Here is a 26,400-nt window from a genome sequence, read left to right on the forward strand (position 1 = left end):
AAGGAAACCTAAGGGTGAGAAAATTTTACAGGGCCTAATGACACAGCAAGTTCGTGTTATCCATCTTATAGGCTTAATAAAGAACAAAAGTTGCGACAGCTCGATCGATGAAGTTGCTGGCTACGAACTCGACGTCCTGGGCGGACACCGCGATAGCTCTGGACCGCACGTTGGGGGGGGGGGGGGGGGGTGGTTCGATTCTCGACCCTGAGGATGGAAGTACGTAGAGTTATTATTACAGGCCTGCTGAAAGACAATCACGTGGCATTTTCATACTCCTACGCACTTAACTTGTTGGCCTAACTGGACCCGCCTCTTCAACGCCCAACCTAGTATTACCAACTTCCTTTCAGGTTTACCAACCAAAACTTTCTATGGATTTCTCATCTTCCCATGCATGCTACTTGCACTGTACACGACATTTTTTTTTTATTTAAAGATACTAGTAACATGTGGTGCGGAACATAAAACATAGATTTTATCCTAACAACCGCTCTTAAAATGTATGGGTAAATTCATCATAGTTATACAATGTAACTTAATAAAAATACAGGGTGTTCATAAGAATTACGTCGAGAAAAGTAATCACCGAATGCAGGACAGTGATATTGCGAAGTAATGAGACAGAATATTGGTCTAGCTGTTAGAACGCTGGGCTTGTAATCCTGGGGTCTCGGGTTCGATTCCCGGCGGTGCCCGAATTTATAACTTGTGTTGGGCAAGGCCGTGGAGTTTCCTCCGGGGGCTTCCCCGGTTTCTCCGTGGCATCCCAACAATTACTCCATTCACACACAGAAGAAGGCAATGGCAAACCACTTCTGGATCATCTGCCAAGAACGTATATGAACAGGTCCCAGTCCGAGAAAAGGATGGAAGGATCCTGTTCATATGGACCTGTCGTCACACAGAACACTAAATAAAATAAAATAAAATTCTCTGAAATATCATACTGATATTAAAGTGTTCCTGTGATGTATGTTTTAAAAAAACAGTATGACTTGAAAATTGTTATCTTATAACCGTCAGCGATGTATCATTGTGGCATGAAGAGCTATATTTTTATAGGACCATTTCTAACTCGTCGACTGTGGTATTTTGCTTGTGACATCCTGTAATGTTCCAACTGGTTACCAAGTACCTATCAATCTAACTCCGTGGAGTACAGTACCTTTCAGAAGTTATACATCGCTAGTTTTATAAAATCTTTCGCCTTTCACGGTTCACTAACGGTTTCACAAATGTCCGACACTTGATGCTGACCAAACCCTCACAATCTCATTCATTATCATCTACTTTAATATTATCCTTCCATCTTCACCTATGTATTCGAATTAATCGTTTCCATTTAGGTTTCCGGCCAAAACTTTGTTCGCAAATATTGTTTCCCCCTTATTATCCCTAATTATCCAGATCATTAAGTTGCTCATTCCACAGTTGTCTTCATCCTCCTGCCCTCTTCCGTCTTGCTTTGGGAAGTATTTCCCATCAGATGCCCCAAGTCAACGAGGTTTGTTGAGTCAGAAACCAAGTTTCACCCCCATATAACGTAACACCCAAATTACAATGTTCTTTATTTTAACCCTTAGGTTTGGGTGCGGCAGAGAAAACGCATGTTTTTCTAATGGCTAGTACACAAGATATATCATGGCCTGAGTAGTTCCTCCCAAGTGCCATTAATGCATTCTGAAATTGTATTATCGTTTCCAAATATTCGATCACTGGAAACTGACACGAATAAACAATCATTAATTACTACCATAAAACAAACGACTCTAAGTGATTTCTTAATGATCTTTGCAACACGTGACCAAGCCAAGTTGGACACTGAGGAACATATTTTGACAAAAACCACGGAAGAATCACATTTCCCGACGGCTCGCCACACAGCACTCGCCAGTCGCCATGACAGTGACTTTTTTTGGTCGAGAACAAAAGACAGTGGCAAACCGCCTTCTGAATTAGGAGGTGGCTCCTACCACGTGTTCCGATTATGGAGATCTCATAATTACGCGGTCTTCCCAAGAATCGAACGCGCGCAGGTCTGGCCGTGTCTGTCCACACGACAACTGCTGGACTGATTTTGATGACATATAGTGTGGACGTTGTACTATTGATGACTGCATTAAAATCATAGGCTACTACAGAAATAAATCGCATTACGTTGCTTAAAGAGAACATTATGAACACATGACATGTAAAGGATGATATTAAAATTGTTTAGAAAATTTTTGAGACTTTCTCGAGCAGAAATATTTTTTGTCTTTAGGTCAAGAGTTATTTCAACACATTTCGTAGTCTATACATTGCATTTATTCGTCAGTTTCTGACGTACAGAAACAATGTCAAAGCAGTCTGAAATTATGCTGTCATGGACACCGTTCTTTTCTAATAAACAAATGAATCAGCTGAGAAGATAAATCAATATTTAATATGTAGGCTCGTGTCCATGAATTTTAATGATAATAGCAATGATAATGGATAAAAGTACATAACTGTAATCGCATTTCACTCCAGTCTACCGTTCTGAATACGAAGATAAGTAGATAAACCTGTATGAATAAATCATGTTGGAAAAACACTTATAATTTTAACATCGCCTGCGATCTGTTGCAATGGTAATGCAATTTGTCAAAAAATGCATGAGGAAATTCTGTGTTTTCCGGCGGACTACGGACTGTACCTTCCCAGCTCTGTTTCTGACACCGTATCTCAACGAGTAATAAATTCACCTGCTGACCACACCGAAGATGGAGAAATTCGTGAACAAATGCCTCAAACTTTAATAAGAGAATAAAGAGAAATGAAAAATGAAAATAATGAAGGATTTCGCCTCCGATGGTGTCACCGCTCATGCGGATAAAAAGAAGGTGAGGGCAGGAAACCGGCGGATGACGTCTGGAAGGAAGAAAGTCAGATAATGCGGTTGGCAGCAGATGCGAACAAGAGAAGAGCGAAATCCGTTCTTTCATTTAATTTTTTTCCTGGCCCCTTATTTTTATGAAATATCAGCAGGGATGATGAGACAGAAGCGAGGGTGTCCGTATGGATTCATGGCGGAAGGGTTTCAAACGTAACAGATACTTAAGAAAAGTGGGGTTCTTCAGAAAGTGTTTTATCTTCAGCGAAATTGTTTTAAACCACCACAAGATCGCTGTCATCTTACGTCACGACTGTGTCCACCAATGGCGGCAATCTGTGTGCCTCAAAACAAAAAACAAAGACGTGGTGACATCATTCGATTACTTAACGACGCTGTTTCATATACAGACGTTATACACCACAGAATTCGGAAGTGCATAACAACTCGAGACGAGGCGAAGACAGAAGATTTACCATTTTAAAACTGATCACTGTGTATCAAAACATAAGTTGGGTTAGGTTAGGAAGCCGGAAGTCTTCTAGGTTGTTAAGCGAGGGCTTATCGCCCTGATGACGTAAGCACCAAGTACATCCGAAACGTCGGTAAACTATCAGACTATACGGCGCAACAAACCAAAAGGCATCCATCTTGATATTCGTCGCCTTCAGAACCTGAAATCTCACTCGGTAAGTTATGTTAAACGGATAATTACCTTCTGGTGCGCATGCGTGTGATTATCGTTTCGAAAGCAGAAATACACACACCTGATACATTAAACTCCAACAGAACTGACCGAAGCGTTAGATACGACATTACGTTCTGAGTTCTATAAACTTATTGATTCTACGAAGTCGTCTGTCTTCTGGGTTGTAGCGCCGTGTAGTGTAGTAAAAGTTTAAGAACGTTTCAGAGGTCTTTGCTGCCTCCATCATCAGGCCGATAAGTGACTCCAGTTGGAATAAGAAAAAATTGTAATAGCAGTAGAAGGAATCAAATTATTGACCGCATTTATACGAGAGACACAAGTAACATTACCAAGGAACGCCACTGAAATCAACAAACAGATGCTTTGTAACCTCTCGTATTCAACTTTGCTTCAGAATACGCCATCCAAGAGCTCTGTCCTTTCATGGACAGTAAAAGGACTTTTCAATGAGGAAACTACCTTTCACGTCACTTGACAGAGCATCTAGACTCGAGGTTCTCACGTCAAGGATTCCACGCTGAATATTTCCAACAGCTGATCAAAACCTAAAATCGATCGATGAAGAAGGTATTTTCAAAACCTGAAGAAGCGGGTATCTTATGCCGCCAATCGCAATAGCACAGAAGGGGAGGAGGGGGTGCGCCCCGAAGCGGTCTCGTGAGAAATGGATGGGCTTGAGGAGAGGGTGGTTTATAGAAGGGGAAGGATTGGAATTTCCATGGGAAATGGATAGGAAATTAAGATAGGGTGGAAGGATAGAATGCAGCAAGAGTTCCGAGACGTGTCCTCTCATCCCGGAAGACAGAAAGAAAACTTTGTAGAGCAGGGAGCGAAGAAACCAAAACATGTAGCACGCATGACGGAGATTCAAGACATGGAAAATCTAAAGGGGAGAGGAAAATCATGGAATGGACTTTGAGACGCATAAGGTGAGGGGGAGAACTTGATTCAGCTGGTTCAGGGTAAGGTCAGCTTCAGTAAAAGTATGTAATCTATCGACAGTTTCTCAATGAGGAATATTTTATTAACTTCATCTGAGGTTTTAGTGTTTTGTTTTCCTACATCTGGAATTTGTGTTATCCCTTCAGGGCAAAAGGACGAAATATTTTCTTAAAACTTCCGCGACGTAACGTAACGTGAATCTGTCTGTTGATTACTTATAAATTTATGTAGTTTGCATCAGAATAGACAAGATTTTCGTTATTAGATTAGGTCACACAGGTTTATTTTAAATCATTTAATTTGACAGTACTCCGTGATCAGTTCGTTTAGGTAATGTTCATGTTTGTTACCAAAAGGGATATTAAGGATGTACGATATTTAAGCCTCGGTCAGTGAAGTAGTTGAGCTCTATAAACCATCTGGACTCTGGTATAGTGTTTTATCACTTACATAGAAAAAGACGTCCTCTGAGAGGGAAGCTGCCGTTTGCCACCGCGGCACGACGTCTGGAGACGAAGCCACTGGGTGACAAATGACGAGAATATGAATGAGGAGAGAGAGAGAGACAGAAAGAGGGAAGAGAAGGGCACGCGAACAAGACTTCGCCAGAAGGCTAGAAGCAGATGTGAGGGAAACCAATTCTCCATCACTTGCAAGCATGGACAGACATCCAGGAAATTTAAAATGTCTGAAATGAACTCAGCCAGCTTCACTCCTCCTCTCTCTTTTTCTGTCTTTCTCTTTCTAGCTTAAAAAAAAAGTAGATAGAACAGACGGGGAAAAAAAAAAGTTTTGCGGTAAAGTTAATCTCCGTTCTCCGTAGTTAACACAAATGCGGCAGATAAATCCGCTGTCCCACTACAGTCTGACCTGTCCTGCCCTGAGGCCTCACCGGTCTGTGTGATGCAAATTCCAACCACCAGAGCATATTCTTGTAGTGGCATGCAAAATGAAAACCTTCGTCACTATTTCAACCGCGATGCAATGAATTTGCAATAATACGGATGTACCAGTCACATTTACGCGGTCATACGCACGTACGCAACCACCACGCAGGCTCACGTCTCAGGGCGAACGCCTCCATTCAATATGCATGTATCAAATCGATAGGAACTTCTCAGTACATACCTGTCTCAAGGCTACGTTCCAATGTGTGTCTTCGCACAAAAACTGTATCTTTCACAAGGATGGGATTATAAATACAGCACGCGGTCCCATTTAGCATCAGCGCATTTCATCTTGTGATATTTAGAGAAATTCGTTCATTGAAACTTGGCCCTATACTAGATGCTTTATCACGTGCGTCTATGTTCCTTTTCCGGTTACATTATTTCTTACACAAACTACCAAAGTGACGTAAGAGAATATTTTCAAATAATGAATTTTAATTACACATAAAATAATGAACGGAAAAAAGTAAGGTTTCCTTAGTTTGTGATCCATCAAATGAAATCCTGAATTTATGCGTTCGACGTTTTAAATACCATCACGTCACTGCTTGGCCAGAACGTTTTAAAAATTCAGTATCTTTTCTACGCAGCACTGCGCGCTCTTCGACATAATTGGTTTCCGAGACAGTTGCTGATACTACAAATCACATCTCAGAAGATCTCCTCTGAACTCCATGTTACTGTTAGCCAGAACTTATTTATCAAATTACCGACAGCTTCGTCGGTCGATTCGCCATTAAGGATCATCCTCGCAACTTCCGTCCAAAACTTAGTAACATCGGCATTTAGCACAATTTCGTTAAATAACACTCAAACACGCATTCCCTATAATCTGAGGTTTTCACGGCTGTGAGTCCGAAGATGGATGTCTTCTGTGTTGGTAGGACGATCGGCCTGATCACCGAGGCAGTACGCAGCTCCGAAACGTCGGTAAACTTCTGCGGCGCTACAACCCAGGAGACAGACAACTTCATTCCGTATTTCGTTCCTTAAATCTGCATTACACGCGTAAGTTTCGTCTCAGGTATTCTGAAATGAGGCACACAGCCGCGGGGCTAAAGCAGTGGTCGCATTTCTTTTGTTTCAAGAGACAAAACCAATCCGATCCGTTCATCGGGCTCTGTACCTTGCAGACAGAGCAAAGAAGCAGACTTTAGATTCTAAACACAAAATTTTAGAATTCGGATAAACTTCGCAAGGGTCTCTGTGGGATTCCTTTGAAGACATCTCCTTCACTACTTGGATGTTCCCAATTCCCTCCACTTCCGCGATTCTGACTTGATTTTTTCCCAATCTCAAAGTCTCCGACAGACAATCAGTCTACCCCCCAGTCGTTGGTTGCCTCTCTGTGGCCTCCAGAAACCAGAGGCAATTAATTCCTGCCAAAAAAAAACAGCCTCAAAAATCATCTGGGCTGCGGACTCCACCCACCAGTTTCTCGTCCCAGAACGACGCTGTCCTCTCATACCAAAATCAGTACTCCTTCTAACTGTGTCTTACTTTAGAAATGCTAAACGCACTGGCAAACTAATTTTTTTGCAAACCAGTGTAAATACACATGTACTGAACTGTACCCAGCGCAACTTAACAATGCCACAGGGGATAAAAAAATTTAAAAAGACTGCAAAATACGGCGTATACAACCTGAGGTTAGAAATGCTTCTCGTTTGGGAAATGCTGAGTAAAACCTATCGTGGTCTTCTTCAGTGCCACTACAGTAATGCTGTTTTATCTCACATCCTACTGTTTCACAGGACAAAATATATATTCAAGTGGGAAAAAAGGTTTAGTAATAATAATAATAATAATAATAATAATAATAATTAACTTAAGTGATTTAAGTGAGATCACGTGGTGGCGAGGATAAAGATGGCTGTCTTGAGTCGCCTGACAAAAATTTACCAACGGTTCAGCAATATTTGCTCCTATTTCGTAATCGTACAGCTCTAAACACGTAAAACGATCCGATATCGACATGAACTTTTCTATTATCGATATCGAACCGATTTACATATATAAAACATTCATTGTGACATTTTTTTTCAACCCAGATATAATCCAATCCAGGGGTTCTCACCCTTCTTCGCCGGCGTACCACTAATTCCAATTTAACACATTAAATGTACCACAAACCAAATGCGTTGAGGGTAAACTTATTTATGTTAATATTATCTTTTGATGTTCTTACTTAGTTCGCTTACCACTCAACACTGGCTCGCGTACCATAGGTTGAGAAACGCTGATCTAGTCAATTCGTTTCGCTGCTTAAGGGACTGCACTATAGCCTATCTGGATGTATTAAACAAAAATAAAATAATAAATAAATAATAATAATAGTTCTTTTAGGAACTGAAACAGGTCGTGAAAAATGATGGTCTAATGTAAATCGAATATTTCGATAAAGAACATCATTTAATATTTTAAATATTTTAAATGTTAATTATTGTAATATTTTAATATTTAATAAGAATTTATTGTGATTAGACGGACAAGATTTAAACAATATATATATAAAATAATTTTAGTTAAAAATGTTTCGGGCTTTGTTCGAGATCATCCTGAAGAAGGAAGCAACACGTTAATAACCAACGTTGGTATGTTTTGTTTTTCACAATTCTTCCATTGCAAAAGTCCCAGAAGACTGAAGGGCTTCAGCTAACACATTGAAATCACAAAACTTCAAACCTCAAAGAAATATTACGTTCCAAATATCCCCACTTCACGACTCAATTACCCCATTAAAACATCAAAGTAAAAATGTCTGTGCGTCTCCATCCATTTATCCAGATGTAAAAGATCAGTGTAATAAACACGAACACATAATTCAGGAACTTCAACTATGCCCGATCGGGTTAAGTCCTCCACGAAACTAAAATAATTTGAACAGAAAATCACACATAAACTTTCAAGTCGAGCAAAATGCCTCTCAGTTGAAAATTAATAACTCCGTGTCCTTCAGACCACCGTAGACGGTAATTACTGTCAAGTTTCTTGTTTAAGGACAAACAGAGGTAAAGTTCAAGTTTAAAAGGACTGCAGCTTCCCGTTTACAGGTCGGTAATCAGCCACGCAGAATATCCATCTGAGTAAAAGAACGCGTGCTTTGTACCTGGGTACAAAGGTAATTACTTCCACACAAATGTGTACCTGGAACTTATATAATTACGTCATCACGCGGTTAATTCCAGCGACGATCACACAGAATGCGGTATGTGTTCCGGATACATATTATGACTGAGCCTGAAGTTCCTGATTGTAACAAGATACTTCCCTACAGAAATTATTCACACTGTGAGCTCTGAGGTTCTCAAGGCGCGAAGATAAAAATGGCTGTCCTCTGATCTGTTGCTCCGTGTAGACTTGTAGATGTTTGTTGACGTTCCAGAGGGATCATCGCCCTGATGATGGAGGACTCAAACTCCTCTGAAACGTCGGTAAACTTCTCCCAGTCTACATATAGGAGGAGCACAGATAATAATCAACAGGGTCCATATTGCATTCACGTGACATAGGCCTACTTAAAGCTTTAGCACATAATTATAATGAACTTTAAATTACCTTTGGAAACGCTTAGCTACGCTTTAACGCAATATTTTAGCCAGTAGAACTGCGCTTAGTTTCATAAAAACAAGTATTTACAGACTTTCGCCTTTTCTGTGATACCGGAAGAGAAACTTTGGAACCAAATAAGAGTGTATCGTGATGTTTGATTTCATGGAAGTTATCCTTTTCATTGATAACGTAATTAACTAAAATCCTGACAAGACAAGAGAATTATGTTGGGATTCGCTTTGGCGTCTCGCTGTCCCAATTAATTTAACTAAATTAGTAAAGCAGAAAGCTTGTTAGGAAGCTCCTACTTGCTTATCTGGCGAGAACATTTCGCTATTTAATCTACCTGAACCACTTCCTCACACCATACATTTTATTTTTTTTAATATTATCCTGTCTCATATCCATGTTTCTGCCAAGTGACGTCTTGCCTTCAGGTTTTCCGACTAAAATTTCTTGCGTATTTCTCACGTAAACAGTGCATGTACTAACCATATCATCATTTATACCTTCATCTTAATAACACCAAGTGACTGAGGTACCTGGGCCAAATATGGGAACTTTAAACTTTGGAAAAATTCATAATCTTTTCTACTTAAGATGCAGTTCTGTAACGTAAACGAATGTGTTCTTAAAACAAACGGGTGTCATTGTTTTAGTCAAAATAAGTCCAGAAGACAACAGAAACTTTAAAGTTTAAAGGTAGAAATTCCAGTATTAGGAATCTTCGTATTTTGGTTCTGGTAAAAATTTACCAACGTTTCGGATGTACTTAATGTCTCCAACATCAGGGAGACGGGAGTAAGTCAGAGCTTCTCACCCCCCCCCCCCCCCCCCCCCGTCCCTCTCATGCGCTCTTCGACTTACGTGATGAAACGTCGTGTCTAATTACGTGTGCAAATGTTGCGGTCCTCCTCTTCGTACGCAACTTTCAGTGAACTAATTCGTGGAACAGTAGAAAAGGTTGTGCCACAGTCTGATGGTCACTGATCTCGCGGTTCCATGACACCCGAACTTCAAGACCAAGTGAAACTGCTACAACTCCTATGGAGGAGATAAATCATGTTTCAGATACGACAACCGGAGAATCCAGTGTCTGTTCCAAGTGCTGGAATCATCTTCGGTTGCGTCTTATATGCTTCTAATTCAACAAAGTTTATAGTTACGTCGACGTTACCACAAAGAATTTTATAAGCATGATCTACTGAGAGCGTCGTTAAATATACCACAGCTAATTAAATCGTCTTAACAATACGAAAATTCCAACACTTCCATTTTTACACGCTTATCCAACTATTATTTATAAATAGTCTGTTAATTTGGGTCTTTGGGGGTCACAGCGGCCGCGCGGTCTGAGACGTGGGCCTTGTGCCACTTGGGTTCGAATCCCACTCAAGCCATGGATGTTTGTCCGCGTTTTTCTGTCCTGTGTACAGGTAGAGGCCTTGCGACGGGCCGATCCCTCGTCCAAGGAGTCCTACCAAAATGTCTATAGATCAAAGCCAACGAAAAGTTGGGACCCCCAGTGCTCAGGCACTTGAAGAACGGTTCGTCAAAGTATCAAAGTAAGTATATGGGTCTTTATGAAAGGCGAAGGCTATAATTCTTCCCGTCTCTAAACGTTGTCCTCTTAAGAAAGAGATGCAGTGAACTTGTGAAGTGTGTGCCCCGTCTCACAAGATGCCTCTCCAGGGCCCCTCTTCCCCGACCTCCTTTCCACAACCACTTTCCGTGTCAACACAGCGACCTCCTCAGCACGGGCACTCAATTCGCTGACGGGACGGCTGCAGCTGAAAGCATCTCGTGGTAATACGTCATGTCATCTGAACACTACATTCACTCATATGTATGGGTGTACGTATGTAAAACTACGACAATATTTGGGCCAGTGTGGTCTCACTTGAGATCCACCAATAGTCACGAAATTAAACATTAAAATGTTTTGATGAATTATGAAGATGAGTATCCTATGAGTTCACTGAGACCAACCAATCTCATCGTACATTATACAGTTGAAATTGTGAGATTCTGTGTTTAATTATTCGTTAGCTTATATCTCGAGAAAGGTTGAACCGATTTCCATCAAACTCGGCATGTCGTTAGTTTTTTCGTAATTCCGAATGTTGATCAGAGTCAAAATGATATGAGATAGTGTACAGTGAACTGGGTATGAGGAATCGGTCGTAGCCTACTTTAATTGGCAAATATTACAGAATAAAGTACAGTGAACATCTGCCCAGCAGTAAAATTTTACATTGTGTTAATTTAGTTATCACACCTTGAGACTTGTTTCCTTCATTGGATTGAAGATAATTACACTATAATAAGAAATGCTCGTAGTATACCCCTCAAAATCTCAGAATGTCTTTACCGACTGATTTTTCTTTGTTCCATAACTCACTTGTGTCCGATTAGTGGCATCGTAAAGTCTTTAGATCGAACCCAGATTTTAATTACCCATCGAATATGAAGTCGGGATGCTGTTGCTTAATTACGAAGTTCATTAGCACCCGCACATACGCAGGCGAGGTTCGCCAGGTGAGGTTAAACTCAGGCTTCGGCCATCTCAATTAAGACATCTTATCTGTCACTGTCATCCGATGGTCATCGGAGAACCTGCACACCCAACAAGTTCAAAACTTCTTGCAAACTCGATACTTCGACAGACCACGTCAGTATTTCACCCTGAGGACGTCGGTCCAGCGTTAATTGAGTTTATGCAAGAAGGGGCCTAAGTGACAGGGGGAATGACGAGACAAACCGACAGAAGTGACGAACTTCGCGCGTCGATTCCAGCCGGAGAGAGGAAGGGTTGTTTCGGCGTAAATTTGAATTGGCCCACCAATCCCGAAACAGAACGGGTAACCAGCAAAGTCAAAAAAATTCATGTTTCAGGATCAGATGGAAGAAACTGTATACTTTGACAAGGGTTTCTGAACTTTGTTCTTGATAACACACTTGGCGTTCGACATGTAGCGGAGACGCACGTGTATCCAGTGGATTGTTATATTATAGAGCAAATTACCTAAGTACATATTAAGTTTACAATTAACACTTCAACCAATCTCAGGAGAGATTCACAGTCAACTGGCACCAACCAAAGCTTCGATCCAGTCATCATAATTAGGTTTAAACTGTTGTGTAACGACTGTGAATTTAATTTAAATGTTGTGTTTTCTTTGAGGTACGCGCTGAATTCTTAGATGTTATGTAGAAGAGCTTCGTACGTTCGGAAGACACTCGCTCATCCCAAATTGCAAACATTTATTCAGCCGACTCGTTGAAATTTATTTTGTGACAACAGAATGTAAACAATAAACATGACCATAAACTGTGTTGCAGAGACAAGGGTGTATCCATGGGGAGGAGCTGCCGTATGCTTTCGGGGCGCCCCTCGTGGGAGGGCTGGCTCACTTCCCCCGCAATTATACCAAGTCGGAGATGCTCCTCTCTGAGGCGACAATGATATATTGGAGCAACTTCGCCCGGACCGGGTAAGTGAGCGAGAAACTGCTGCCTCAGGGATAAATTATGAAACCGAAGCCTTTCAGTTCTCGGCTCTGTAAAAGGCGTTTCCGCCTCAGAAACACGATTCCATGCTGTATCCAGCAGTGAGCAACTTCATCGGCTTCAAACCTATGAACTTCTGCCTCACAATATAAGTTAAATCTGTGTTTATTGAGCTAATAGCAAAGACGTACGTCGGCCACCCTACGCCGCGCTATGAACATCAACAACAGAAGGTATGTATGTACAGGGTGAGTCAGAAGTATGTTTATAAACTTCGTGTGCGTGTTCCTGGATCAAAAATAATAAGAAACGTTCCTATGAACATGGGGTCGCAAATGTTTAATTTTCGAAATAATAGCCAAAAATAAGTTTTTTTTCATACTTTTGATCCAGGAACACGCACACAAAGTTTGTAAACATACTTCTGACTCACCCTGTATATATATATATATATATATATATATATATATATATATATATATATATTGGTGAACATACTCGCCTTTCGTTGAGGTCGCGTACAAATCTCGGTCATGTCACAGATACGACCAGGTCTGTGGAGTCGGAGTCTGTAAAAATGTACCGACTCCGACCTCGATATAAAATCTTAGGGACAGTTTCTATGCCGTGTGAGTCGCCGTCCGCCTCACGCTTAGGGAGATTCAACGACGCGTTGAGCCACGTGGTGTGGGAATAATGCTTTGTAACTTTGGCTCCGGGACCTTAAGAATACAGATCAAACGATTTCTGCAATAACCATTAGGCGTATATTTAAATATAGGTTATAATTCTAAAAAGTATCCTGATGATTCACGTGGTGATGATGAAATCTCTCATGGTGTCATTTACTTTTTTATTAATACATATTGAGCTTTTATGAAGGAGTCGGAGTCGAAGCCGGAGTCGGAGATTTCAGTACCGACTCCACAGCCCTGATTAAAACTTAAAAGCATGCAGCATTTGTACGCCACTCAAAAGATGTGTGTTGAAATTTCAGAATCTGAGAGGGGATTATTGGCTGTCGAGTGTCTCAGGCGCTATTAACCCCCCCCCCCCCCCACTCACTCAGTCATAAGAACCGAACAGTCGGCACTTCGCATGACGCAATGACAGTTTCTTCCTCTGCAGGAACCCGAATGAACCACAGGAGCCGGACCTGGTACACGGTGTGCGGCAGGAGAGGAACCGCTTCAAGAACATAGAGTGGACAGCTTACGAGGCCGTTCACAAGAAGTACCTGAACCTAGGTCAGTGTGACAGCCATGTCTCGGGCGTGCCTTAACACGTTACTCGCAACGTCTCCTGACTTTCTGTTTCAACGAGCGCTGCACCGAAATCTGCGTCTCAGTTGTCCGTCCGCTTATTATGACTTCTTACGTCAGTCTGCCTCCCTTCACCGGCGCTGTTAATAGCAGAACGTGTTTCACATTGACGCAAGACATAAATTGCAATGAATATTACGAACTTGAGAAAAAAGAATAACGTTAAAGTTCACAGCACACCCATTTCACGCCGTCGCCATAAAAAATGTAACACCGAGGTAAAGAAATGGGATTAACTTCTTCCTCAGCCTTCAATAATTTCACTTCGTGACTGCAGCTGTGACTAACCGCAAGCAGCAGATCTCTTCTTGAGAAGCTGACAGTCGTTCATGTGGCAAAAATATCCCCTTTACATAACCCGATAATTTATTAATCTGTTCATAAGTACACGCCACTGCAACCTATCCTGAATCATATCACTTAAATCCAGACTTCCGAATCCTCTTTCTACAAGATTTATTTTAATATTATCCTACAATCTACGCGTAGGTCTCTCAGGCGGTACTTTCATTCGGGTAATTCAACCAAAATTTTGTATGCATTTCTAATCCTTCTACGTACCCCGTCCATTTAATATTATTCAACTTGATAACCGTAATAATATGTTATTAATAGTATAAATTATGAAACACCTCGATCTATACGTTCTTCAATTTCCTGCATTTCTCCCTCTTTCCTGTCTCTCTCTCTCTCTCTCTCTCTCTCTTTCTCTTAGTTCGAAATACTTTTCTCAGCATCGAATTCTCAAACATCTTCAATCCAAGTTCCGCCCTCACATAAAGCAAGAATGATAACAAGTATCACCATAATTAAATGATTCGTACAATAATAATGATTTCAGTGGCGTTCACAAACATTTTAACTTTCTAAAACTATATCAATTATCTTCATATCATGGCTTCGCCTTGCGTTCGTGTGACCGAATACGAACAGAGAACACTGCGTCTCCTTGTAGACTAACCTAATTACCAGCGCCTGGCTCCTGTATCGCCGAACATCGTGATTTATAATTTCGCTTTCAAGTCTCCCTGGACAGCACAGAACAAGGGCGTTCCGTCCTGAGTAAGTGGATCGTGGTTCGCGTTGACTAAGCACATCGAAGTTAGCATCCTGGAGCGCCGTGCTGCACGGCAACAACTCCGACAGTAGTATTGTGCGTGTAACATAAATGACTTTCCACAGACGTTTATTTGCAGCAACAAAACGGATCAGAAATCTGCTATAATAACCGGTTGAAAAACAGTGTACAGTCAAAGGAATGATTTGTAGACTCCAGGACAGCAGAAGACATTGTACGTGAAGCTATGATTAAGCTAAAATAATCTTACTTTACCTCAATGGAAACGTCGCTTAGGTAGACAAGAAATCCCACACTCTTTTAAGTCTTCAATATATTGGCTCTTAAGTGATTTTTGCCGGGGATGAATTTTTGTAACGTGACCCGGGAGTGACCATTACCTTACGCTCGCATAAACAATTCAGAACTCTTAATATGTGAACTGCGTGACACTCCGGTTGCTGGTAGAAGCTTACCGACATTTCAGAGATACCTCCCGGCTCCATCACAGGTGAGATCCTGATGATGGAGGCAGAAAGTACCCCTGAAATTTACGTAAACTTGCACCAGGTTACATGAAATTTCATAAGACACATAATTACGTAATATATATTCATGTTTTATCCCGTGTTCTCCTTCCACAAGCCGCGGATAATATTTGAGTCCATTACATCTTTAATTTCGACCTCCCAGTTACCCCCTCCCCCCAATCTTAAGCGGGTCCCTTGTCACTACGGGTTGCGGACAGCCGACAATTGGTGGTCCCCTAGCTTGCGGTTAGTCATGAGACTAACAACTCGCACCATAAAGAACCATCACATAACGAAATGTCACACGAGGCCTGGAACTTGGATCCCTTAAAACTACGTACAAAACGGAAAACGATTAGACCAATGGCGGGCCAGTGCGAATGCGATAATGAACCTTCTGATTGTAAGACTTGAGGTTCTCACAGCGGTGAATATGAAGATTTCTGTCTTCAACCTTCTGATTCCTGGATTAACTTCGTGACTACGTGAGCGACTAGCAAATAATGCGGTTCTGACAAAAATACAGCCGCTAGTCGATAGGAATGCATCACCTCTCATCTTCAAGTACAATAAGCGTGTACAGAGTTCTTGACGCCAGGAAAAACGTCCCCCCAATTTCAAAGCGAGAGTCATTACGTTCTTTTTATTCCACGAAGAAATGTTCACTTCTAATGAGAGTACACAGACTATTCCCTTGTCTTCTTTCAGACCTCAAGCCATTCAACATTTTAGGGACTACGCGGAAGACGAGCCTCCGCGTTCCCCCCACTTTCGTACTTGTTTCCAGGGCAACCGAAACTTTATATTGGCGCTCCGGTTCTGCCTTTGTCCAACCATAACGACCTCGCACAGTTTAGCCTGCTCGTAAAACAATCTACTTTTATTTCCCTTTTCATCTGCAACCATTCCTTCCCGGCAGAGCATTAAAACCGCAAGACATGGCTGAAGTTCCCTTGTTATTCCTTCTGTAATTTCTAGTCCGTGCAAAGAAACGGCTCTTAGAGCAAGGCGATGTATCTACTAAGTGGATGCGGTGAAGACCTCCTCTCTCTCTTCTCGCTTTGTAGAGGCCACGAAGGAAATGGAGCACGGACTTAACCGCTCATCCGAATTCAAACGCTGGAAGCGAGTAATATTAAGATGCCAGGAAACTAGTACAAGATCAGGGGAAAAGAGGGTTTATGATTTTTGTAACCTGGGTTAAATAAATGTTATTTGGCCCATAAGTAATAAAATTATATTTATCTAGGGAGAGGAAATAAAACCTTTTTAACTTTAAGAATGTTAGATTATCTTTTATTGCATTCGATCACATCCCGTGTTGAGAATCTGGTAGTCGCTCTGCTAGACGAGAATTTCAGTTCATTCCTCAGGTCACAAGAGACCATCAAACGGGTCTTAGCCTCAGACAAGCGAAACCGAGCTTCAGAGGTGTTACTTATGTAACATCCACTCTGTTCTTTCACTAGCTCTTATAGTAAGTCTCTGGGGGTGGTTTCTCCCCCCCCACCCCCCCCCAGATATTCCGATCAAAATTTTGTATGCATTTCTCATCTTTTCCTCGCATGCTACTCCTTTACTTAATTACTTTAATTATTTACTTAAAAGTACAAAGTATGAAGCTCCTCGTTGCACACTTTTCATCAACTCCTCGTTACTTCCTGTCCTCTTTGTACTAATCGCCATATTTTGTCTCGCGTCAGACCACTGCAGCCATGGAGCGTCTCCTCTCTGACGAGGTAAGAGACAAACAGCCGAGCTGGGATCTTTGTCGATTATTTGAGAGGGGGGGATTCACAATAGGAAAAGGAAGTTACGAGGAAGTTCAGACCGTTGTGGTTCACACAAGGATTTTCCTTAAAGTTTGGGCCAGCTTCCCTTTTCAGAGCCCTCTCTCCACACCCTTTACCTCCATTCCCAATGGCCATAACCCCCCCCCCCCAAATTTAACGGACTCACATCCAATATTACCGCAATTCATCCTGAAGATGGACGCGATATATTCCTCCGAAACATCAGTTACCACGGCGTCGTAACCGGGAAGTAACAAGAGTAATGTAGTTGTTAATGGGCCGAAATCTGTGCCAGTTCGTCACTGAACAATCCTTGCCAACATGCTGACTGAGGCGGACCGAAGTTTATTTAATCCCTGTAAATTGTTAGTCAAACAATGGGGCAGGCCAGCTATGCACTGAGTGTTACAAGCTTCACATCAGTACAGCGACTACCGTTCATGAAATAAAGACCTAACTGATTACATCAGACAGTGGATGTTGGATTAGTTCACACACAATAACCGCGAAATATGACGGTAAAACGGATGTGATACTCCACAAGCAAGCTCGTAGCTACGCAACCGAAACATTCACATTCAGAACGACTAACAATTATTAACAACCAGAAAAAGATGTTAATCCAAGTTAACAGAAAAGTAATTACACATTTCAACTTTCAAACAACTTATGATATATTAGTATTTAATTGTACGTGACATACGCGGCTTCGTGGCTCAATATAGCGGAAATACATTCATCGACTCTAATAAGTAACAAACTCATAAACAAAAGAATATTTTTGATGACAGTTTAACGTTTATAAATTTAAATATTTTAAAGAACTCAATCGAAAACTATAGTACCAGAGTGCGCAAAAATTCATTGCACATATTTTTAATTTTCCTCATTTGACACATGTTTTTATATCGGTGGGGCCCGTTCAGTAACAATTAATTACCAAACTTCTTCCAGATTACTTGAGCTAATGAAACTGACCACAGTCTGTTTCAGATCTTTATGCAAATCATCTTATTTTTAAATTATTACTTTTATTATTATTATAATGTTTCTTGGGTTACTGTAGGCGTTTTAAATTGTTAATAAGAGGAAAATGCACTAAGTCGTCCATTGGCTGTGGGAGCAGAGACACAGTCGAAGTAGTCCAACAACCGATACGACGCTTTCTTAGGGCAAAATCCACCGTCAGGCCTTTAAAGTTTTTTTTTTTAAAAAAATAAAGTCTAGCATTCACTACGTATCTGAGAGTGGACTTTACCCCCCCCCCCCCCCCCACTTCATGTATCTATTGTGTGGGGCCGTCAGGTACAGCTGCACTTCATCGATTGATCAACTGAAGTAGACAGGTCATCTCCGGAAAGAGTTGGATTTTAAAATTTGAATTCTTTTAACTTTAGTAATCGTTAGAAAACAGGCAATGGACAATGAAAGATCAAAATATCGTAATAATACCTTCCATTTACCGCGTAAAGAGTAGAAAAGAGAACAAATAATTAGATTAATCTCCAAAATCAAATTTAAATTGCCGGTCTCCACGTGTATTCACTGCCAGCTAGAGAACGGATAAACCGATTAAATTAAAATGCACTTTAAAGATCCGATTTGACTCAGCAGAGATCAGCTGTAAGGACCTGGGGCAGATGAATATTTGAGCTACATTTCTTAATCCTGTTGCGTTTCTCTGCCGCAATTATGGGAACAGAAAAGAGAAGGTGTGGGTAAGGCTAAATGTACCTTTTTACCCCCCGAGTGTCGGCAAACTTACACCGCGGTGTTTCGTAGGAATCCAAATAAAACGCAATCTCATTCCAAGTATGAAATCGCTGACAAGATTGGATATTTAATTCCCTTACGTTTCATCTCGAGATGGAAAGACGTCAATTTAACACGGATCGAAATTCTGTCTACTGAACGTTACGTTAGAAATTGCCTGGATTAAGCCAGTAATTTCGCGTTCGTTTTAATTTCCTGAACACGTGTAACGGAAACTCCTGATACAATTATCCGAGTTGCGGCCTGCGATTTTTTCATTACGATTAATCTGACATAACGCAACCTCTAACTAACTAGATGGCTTACGGAGCCCGAAGGTTCATCACCGAATTAACCAAAGCCCTCCACCAGACCAACAAAATCCAGTCTCCTTCGACTCCTGTCTCCCATAGATCCCGCCTGAGATTATCCTCCCATCTACGTCTAGGTCTCCCCAGAGGTCTCTTCCCCTCAGGCCTCCCAAATAGTGGACCCAACCAACCAGATGCCTTACCGAACCCGAAGGTTCATCACCGAATTAACCAAAGCCCTCCACCGGACCCTGTCCTGGGCCAACAAAATCCAGTCTCCTTCAACTCCTATCTCCCATAGATCCCGCCTGAGATTATCCTCCCATCTACGTCTAGGTCTACCCAGCGGTCTCTTCCCCTCAGGCTTCCCAACCAACACCCGGTGCACACCTCTTGTCCCATCCATGCGCGCTACATGCCCAGCCCATCTCATTCTTCTCGACTTAATCACCCTGACAATATTGGGGGAGGAGTACAGATTTTTAAGTTTTCTCCACGCCCCATCGTCTTCTCTCCTAGGCCCAAATATCCTCCTCAACACCCGATTCTCAAACACCTGCAATCTGTGTTCCTCCCTCTGAGTGAGAGACCAAGTTTCGCACCCATACAAAATAACAGGCAGAATTATTATTTTGTACATGTAATGCAATCTCTAACGTATAAATTTATTACATTTGTTGTGGAAAGTTCACTACAAGACAATTGTTGCCAACTTCATAAATCTGTCATTGGAGAGGAGAACATGGCGAGTAGATTTTTGTGAATTAAAACTGTTTTGGAAATAAAATTAATAACATTTAGTACAAAAGACACGAATAATACAAATAAATTATTCCACTCTCTGCTACACTTTCCGTTTATACGCCATATTTACACCTTTTTTTCATGCACACGAACAAAACTGCAAATTTTATATTGATAAATCAGTGTGAAGATGTCGATTGTGGTTAGGTTAGGTTTGGTTACGTCGCCGCGTTGTCTTGTATGTGATTATTGATATTCTGGAGAGACGTACCGTCTCCATCTTCAACCTGAATCCTCTAATAGTGTTAAGATTGTATTGGACAGTGAATCGGGGTTTAAACTCTTACATTAATAAATAACAGACAACTTGCATCAGACTGAACAAAATTACTTTAACGCGACGTTATAACCGAATGTATTGGTGTGTGGAGCCTGGGTCGTCACGTGACAGGATTCACTTTGTATCAAAACAGACCAAAGTCCTCTATCTAAGACAGATCTGTGGGACTTCTTTTCTCAGTAAAATAATTGAAATAATCACGGGATTTGCTGTAGGGTACTAACTTAATCTCCTCGTTACTTCGTGAATATAATTCTGATTCTTGACCAAATTCAGCTTCTTCGTATTTTCAAAGGATTTTGAACACCTCTTTTAACTAAGAGGCGCCCAAGGTTTGGTCATTCGACGATGACGTATATCACGGCATGGAACATACTCTGTATAATATTTTCGACTTGTGTTTTAATAAGGAATCACACTATGAAGAGCTTTAGGGCGAATTTTGTTTCAGTCTTACAGGCTAAAAGAATTTCAATTGAAGATTATTTCGAGGACAAATATTAATAATACTAACAACGCAATATCTTACAACCACTTTAGTGCAAATATACATATTTTTTTCTCATTCTACACATGAAACGCAGAACTAATGAGGTAAGGCAAGCAACTCAATTTGGCCGGCAAGACAGAAATGGAGAAAGTTCAACAGAATTCACGGGGCAAATCCCTCGAAACCGATCCTCGTGCAAAGAAATGCGACCATGCCCACTCACTTACGTAACAGCAGTCAGATTTTTATGCAATGCCTCAGAAAAGCTGTGTATACAGAACTCCTAACCCATGGCAATAAATGTTATACGCTGTTTAGCGCGAGTATACACAACATATTTTCCTTCTGCACTCCAACTGACTGACGCAACCTGGAACAATAGTTAAGCAAAGAAAATGTGGAACTTAAAACTCCGGAACACCGCGTCTGGGAGAAGTGAGTGGTTACGTTTCCATAGCAACTTAATGATGCACATAACACAGTCCGTTACTCTCAAATACGTCCATGTACTTGTAACATAATTTATTTCTCGATATTCACAATAATTAATCTTCCATTAACCACTTTCCATCTGTCTGTTAAACACGTGTGATAAATGGTAATATTCTCTTTTGAAGGATAATTCAAATTGCTTGGAAAAGGAGGAAATTAGAACTTGTAACAACACGGCCGAAGACACAGCCCCCCCCCCTCCCAAACACATACACGTCTCTTGTCCTGTCCCCTGTGGCAATACAATTCATGATGAGAGGACATCACAATTTGTAGTGAATGTCAAAATTGTGAGCTACCCCGCTCATATAGCAACATGACACCTGACGCAAAACGACTCAAAATTAAGAACAAATTTCCGCAAAGTATTCCACCTCTGATACTAAATTTTCCTAAGTGTTAACGCTTTCTTAGTTCTTTGCCAATTTTTATGCGTAATTTTAAAGAACTATATCAAACGAACAGTTAATTTTATAGTTACTCTGGTCCGCTAATCTGTCCATCTGTTTCATTTTCTAAATGACTGAACGGATGTAAGTTGAACTGCCACTGGATACGATCTACACAAGAACGCGAGATACTTGTTGTATATCAAATGTAAGTTCTACTTTATTCAAGCTTTCTAAATTTCCTTAAGAACAGAAAATGACGAAGGACATCAAATTTAGATGAAATTCCACGTAGAACACAAGGAAAATGCGATTGTCTTTCCACTCGAAATAACAACTCGCATGAGCTATGCAATAAACGAATCAGTGAGCTATGCAAACCCGCAAAGAATTAACTGTTACGAGTCTACTCCCATTTTGAGGTACACTTTTCCACTGAGGTTTGAGGTTCTCAATGGCGGAGATTATACAGCGCGTGGAAAACCTCGCAGTTTTATGATCGAATAAGAGTCAATTTTGTGTAATTTGGACCATAAGATTTCATGAAATATTCCGAACGAAAAATTTAATCAGAATCTTTCAAGAAGAGTGTCACTTGGTGGACTAACAGATTGGAACAGGGTATCGATCGTGGTACGCAAAAGTATTTATTAGTTACTTAATTTACAGCTTCAAAGCTGAGGAGCACATTCTTCCCAATATCACACCAAGACAATGACAAGCCACTCTCCTGCAGACTTTCGGGTCTTAGGTTTCCAGACCGCCACCACACCGTGCCACAGACCTGCACAATGACACACTAATTACAGCGAAAATAAAACCTCTACTTAGGTCTCTAAAACTTCTCTTATTACTACCACACATTACTGTCAACCCCGATTTACCCCTACGCCCTGATTTCTTTTCTCCCTTTTTTAAACTGAAAGCCTGGAGCAAATCCTACCAATTTGTTTTCCCTCCCACGACGTCCTGTGCTTTAACTCACGTACATTACAATTTAATCGGTTTCGTCTGATATTACTCCCTTCCCATATTCGCGCCAATGGGTGTCTGTTCAAATGGCGTGTACTCCCTCCTCTGACACACCCATCCCATCACAGAAGATTTATGTCCGTTATTTTACGAATAAAACCTTCTTGCAGACGGACAAATGTGACTATCAGATGCCTGCGTGTTGTCTGCAAACAGGAAAATATTGTACCTTACAGTTTCGGGCTACGCCACTTCACACCATACGATTTTACTGGGTTCGTGTTTGGTGCTTCTTGGATGTTATTAAAATCGTGACGTACCACCACGGAGGAGAAACTGAGATGCAAAGAAAACTTATCCGTGCTCTCGTGACAAACTGAAGGTGTTCTGCGAAATGGAGGTAAACATCCACGCATTCCTAATCTCAGGTCAGATTTCTTCCTCCGGGCCTTCTTTTTCCTGTGGGGCAAAGTCCTTCAGCTGCCAGTTAATACTAGTTTGGCTGATCACAGAGCCCTTTAGAACGTGGTAAAGAAATATATCACGATTACTCACGTGGGACTCAAACCGCGGTCCACAAGACACCAACCTCTAAATATAAGAGGTTCTGTCTTGTGAGCAAATGGATGCACTGTTGTATACCACAAAATACTACATAATCCAAATCAGTTCAAGACAGACTTCAACAAGGTTGTAAAATCATCAAAATTTGATTACAGACTGACGTATGTTCGAACTTGAACTGCTCTGGTCTCATTCAAAGCTGGAACGTAAGTCCGCTTCTATACTGGGATACTGGGAACGACCCGTTCTTCAAGTGCCTGAGCACTGGGGGTCCCAACTTTACGTTGGCTTCATCTATAGACAGTTGGTAGGACTCCTTGGATGAGGGATCGGCCCGTCGCAAGGCCTCTACCCCGCTTCTATAAGTACAACTAAACGAGAGTTAGAGATATAATGCACAAGTTAATTAATGTTTTAGCATTCTTAGCGTTAATTCAGACTAAGCAGAAAATTTTGAATTTGTTAATTTAAATTAATTATTTGGTTTTCCGTCAAATCACAATGTATTTAAAATAAGATAATTAAAATAATTAAAATATCATTCTGTGTTCCGTATCGAATAATCGATTTACAATTGGAACATTATATTTTAATTATTTTAATTATCTTATTTTAAATACATTGTGATTTGACGGAAAACCAAATAATTAATTTTAATTTAATAAGTCGCAATATGACGCAACTACACTATCTTTTGTTAATTTAGTTTACAGTCACCCTATAAATTTAATTTCTAGCTTTCGTCTTGTTATCGGCTGTTTCACAGAGTCTGCAGCGAGTAGACTCAAGACGGCTGATTTCTGTCCGCAGATACGAAACCCAAGGTCAAGACTCACTACCGGGCGCATCGCCTGTCTTTCTGGCTGAATCTGGTTCCGGACTTGCACCGTCCCGGCGGGGACGACGTTCCACCCTCCCACCACATGCTTGAGGACGGCGACCAAGCGATCGGCCCCGGGGGTGGTGACGTCACCCTGGATGGACGAGCCCGCCCTCCAGGCCCCAGCAGCGAAGGCGTCGCCGTGTCCAAGAAGCCACCGTCCGAAACCACGAGCACGTCTTCAACAGCGGCTCAGGCCGGCGGCAAAGCGGATGCGGTCAACGCCAACACTTCCGGGACCGGCGTGACGAGTCGAAGCCTGTTGCCGTCGGACTCTGAGAGGAACGTCGATGACGCGTCCTCAGCTGCAGCTGCAGCTTCCGCGTCGCCACCTCAGCATCCGGAGGACGGTTTCGCCGCGTATTCCACGGCACTGAGCCTCACCATAGCGATCGGGTGCTCCTTGCTGATACTGAACGTCTTGATTTTCGCGGGCGTTTACTACCAGAGGGACAAGACGAGACTGCATCAGGAGGAAGGCGCCGGAAAGAAGCGAGCAGAGAACGGGCAAATGCCGAACAGCATATGCGGCGATCTTCATGTTGTCGACGGGGGCAGCACAACAAATATCAAAGGATCTGACCCCGGAGGCGGTGGGATATTAGGTCAACATCACCATCACCCACACCACCATCATCAACTACCACCGCCAGAATTTGCGGATTTGCCACCACCGACTCCGTCAAACAATTCCTCGTCTGGTACATCCACTCTGCCCAGACCGCCACCGCCCCCCAAAACACCGAAACCAGTCATACCAGCACTGCCTAATCCAAATCAGTTGCAGAGCTGTGGACCCGAGTCACAACCTCTGTTACCACCCCATAACATGCAAATACTAAACGCGGGACCTGGGGGTGGGGGGACACTAACTAAGAAAGGGGTTGCGCATAATAACAAAATGGAGGAACTGCGTGTGTGACAAAAACAGAAGTCCTCTCACCAGACGATCACCACTGACGTGTGAAATCCGCGAGCGACACACACACACAGAGTGAAGTTCGGTGCTGTATTTAATGTAAGTCTGAGCTGGAATTTGGCAGAAAAGTTGAACAACTGTACTTTTAAATTTTACAAATTAAATAAATTGTGGTTACCGTCGGTATTCCTCTGAGTAACAAGTGTCAGAAGACGTTGATTCTCAAAAAAATAAAATAAAATAAAAACATAGTATTCCATATTGCAATGAAAAGATAACCCTCTAGCAAGACACAAATAACATTTTGTATTCAGTGGATTAAGATCTGATATCGTTCTATACGTACAGAAGACCAAAGAATTATCAATAAATCGAGATATATATGGGTATAATATTAAAAATGTTTTGCTCAAGATGACTGACGGCAGAAAGGAATAAGTTTACTTAACACTACGATGATAACGTGGCCTACATCAAACATTTAACTTTCCCTCGAAGTTACAATGAAGAATGAAAACTGCACAACAGACGGATTCCATCACTCGCATTTCAAATTCGAAACTTTTCACACACACAGAAAAAAAATTATATTTAGCACCAAAGTCGTTTACCGCACTTACACGTCCTTAAGAACAAACATTTTCTTTCTGTTATGAGTAAACAGAAGAATAAGTTTCCTTCTGAGACAGAACTTTTTGTTTCGATTACCTAAACATAAGAAATCATGTACCTCAGTCCCTGAGGTTACTTAAGATAACTTATGAGGACGCACAATAAGAATATAGCAATCACGTGTTCGCGCGAACTGTGACGTCAGATCGTGGATAAAAGAAACATTATGCATTAACGAAGTTTTTGACATGTGTCACAGATGTTAGTTGGCTTTGCAGTCTTTACTTTTACCTGGTTCTACGGCTCTTTTAAAGTTAACAGCGATCCAAATTAATAAAGTTCCTACATACACACACGCGACCTTAACAACAGCATTATTAACATTGATTCATGTTTCAAGACGTCTGTCTTCTGAGTTAACTTTCTTTAATTTCGCTGAAATCACTCCAACGTTAAGAGCCAACTTCCTTTGTGATCAGATACAAGAAACTTCATCCGCTCACATCAGGTCCAGTTGCACGCAGATAATAACCGAGACTCGAAAAATCGGCCACGACATGCATAAACCAGATGAAGAGGTTAATTAAAGGTAAATATTAAGATAACTGAGTATTTTGATCAAGAAGCTATCCTTTCGAACATGACATTAGATTCACCGAGCAGTTATTAAAAATTAAACAACAAATTTTAAAAAAAATAATTAAAAATCACTT

General features: G+C 41.3%; 1 protein-coding gene across 1 annotated transcript in view; it reads left to right on the plus strand.

Moving 5' to 3' along the window:
• Positions 1–25,078, plus strand: part of Nlg3 (Neuroligin 3) — a 76,151-nt gene extending 51,073 nt beyond the window's left edge. Inside the window, exons 5-7 of the mRNA XM_022083442.2 lie at positions 12,353–12,504; positions 13,649–13,767; positions 24,087–25,078. Coding sequence (XP_021939134.2) covers positions 12,353–12,504; positions 13,649–13,767; positions 24,087–25,078 — 1,263 coding nt within the window. The remainder of the gene's footprint in view (positions 1–12,352; positions 12,505–13,648; positions 13,768–24,086) is intronic.
• The last annotated feature ends 1,322 nt before the right edge of the window (positions 25,079–26,400 follow it).

This window comes from Zootermopsis nevadensis, unplaced genomic scaffold (genome assembly GCF_977971745.1).
Source record: "Zootermopsis nevadensis isolate Lab colony 2312 unplaced genomic scaffold, Znev_1.0 Znev_ptg000005l, whole genome shotgun sequence".
Taxonomy (NCBI): domain Eukaryota; kingdom Metazoa; phylum Arthropoda; class Insecta; order Blattodea; family Termopsidae; genus Zootermopsis; species Zootermopsis nevadensis.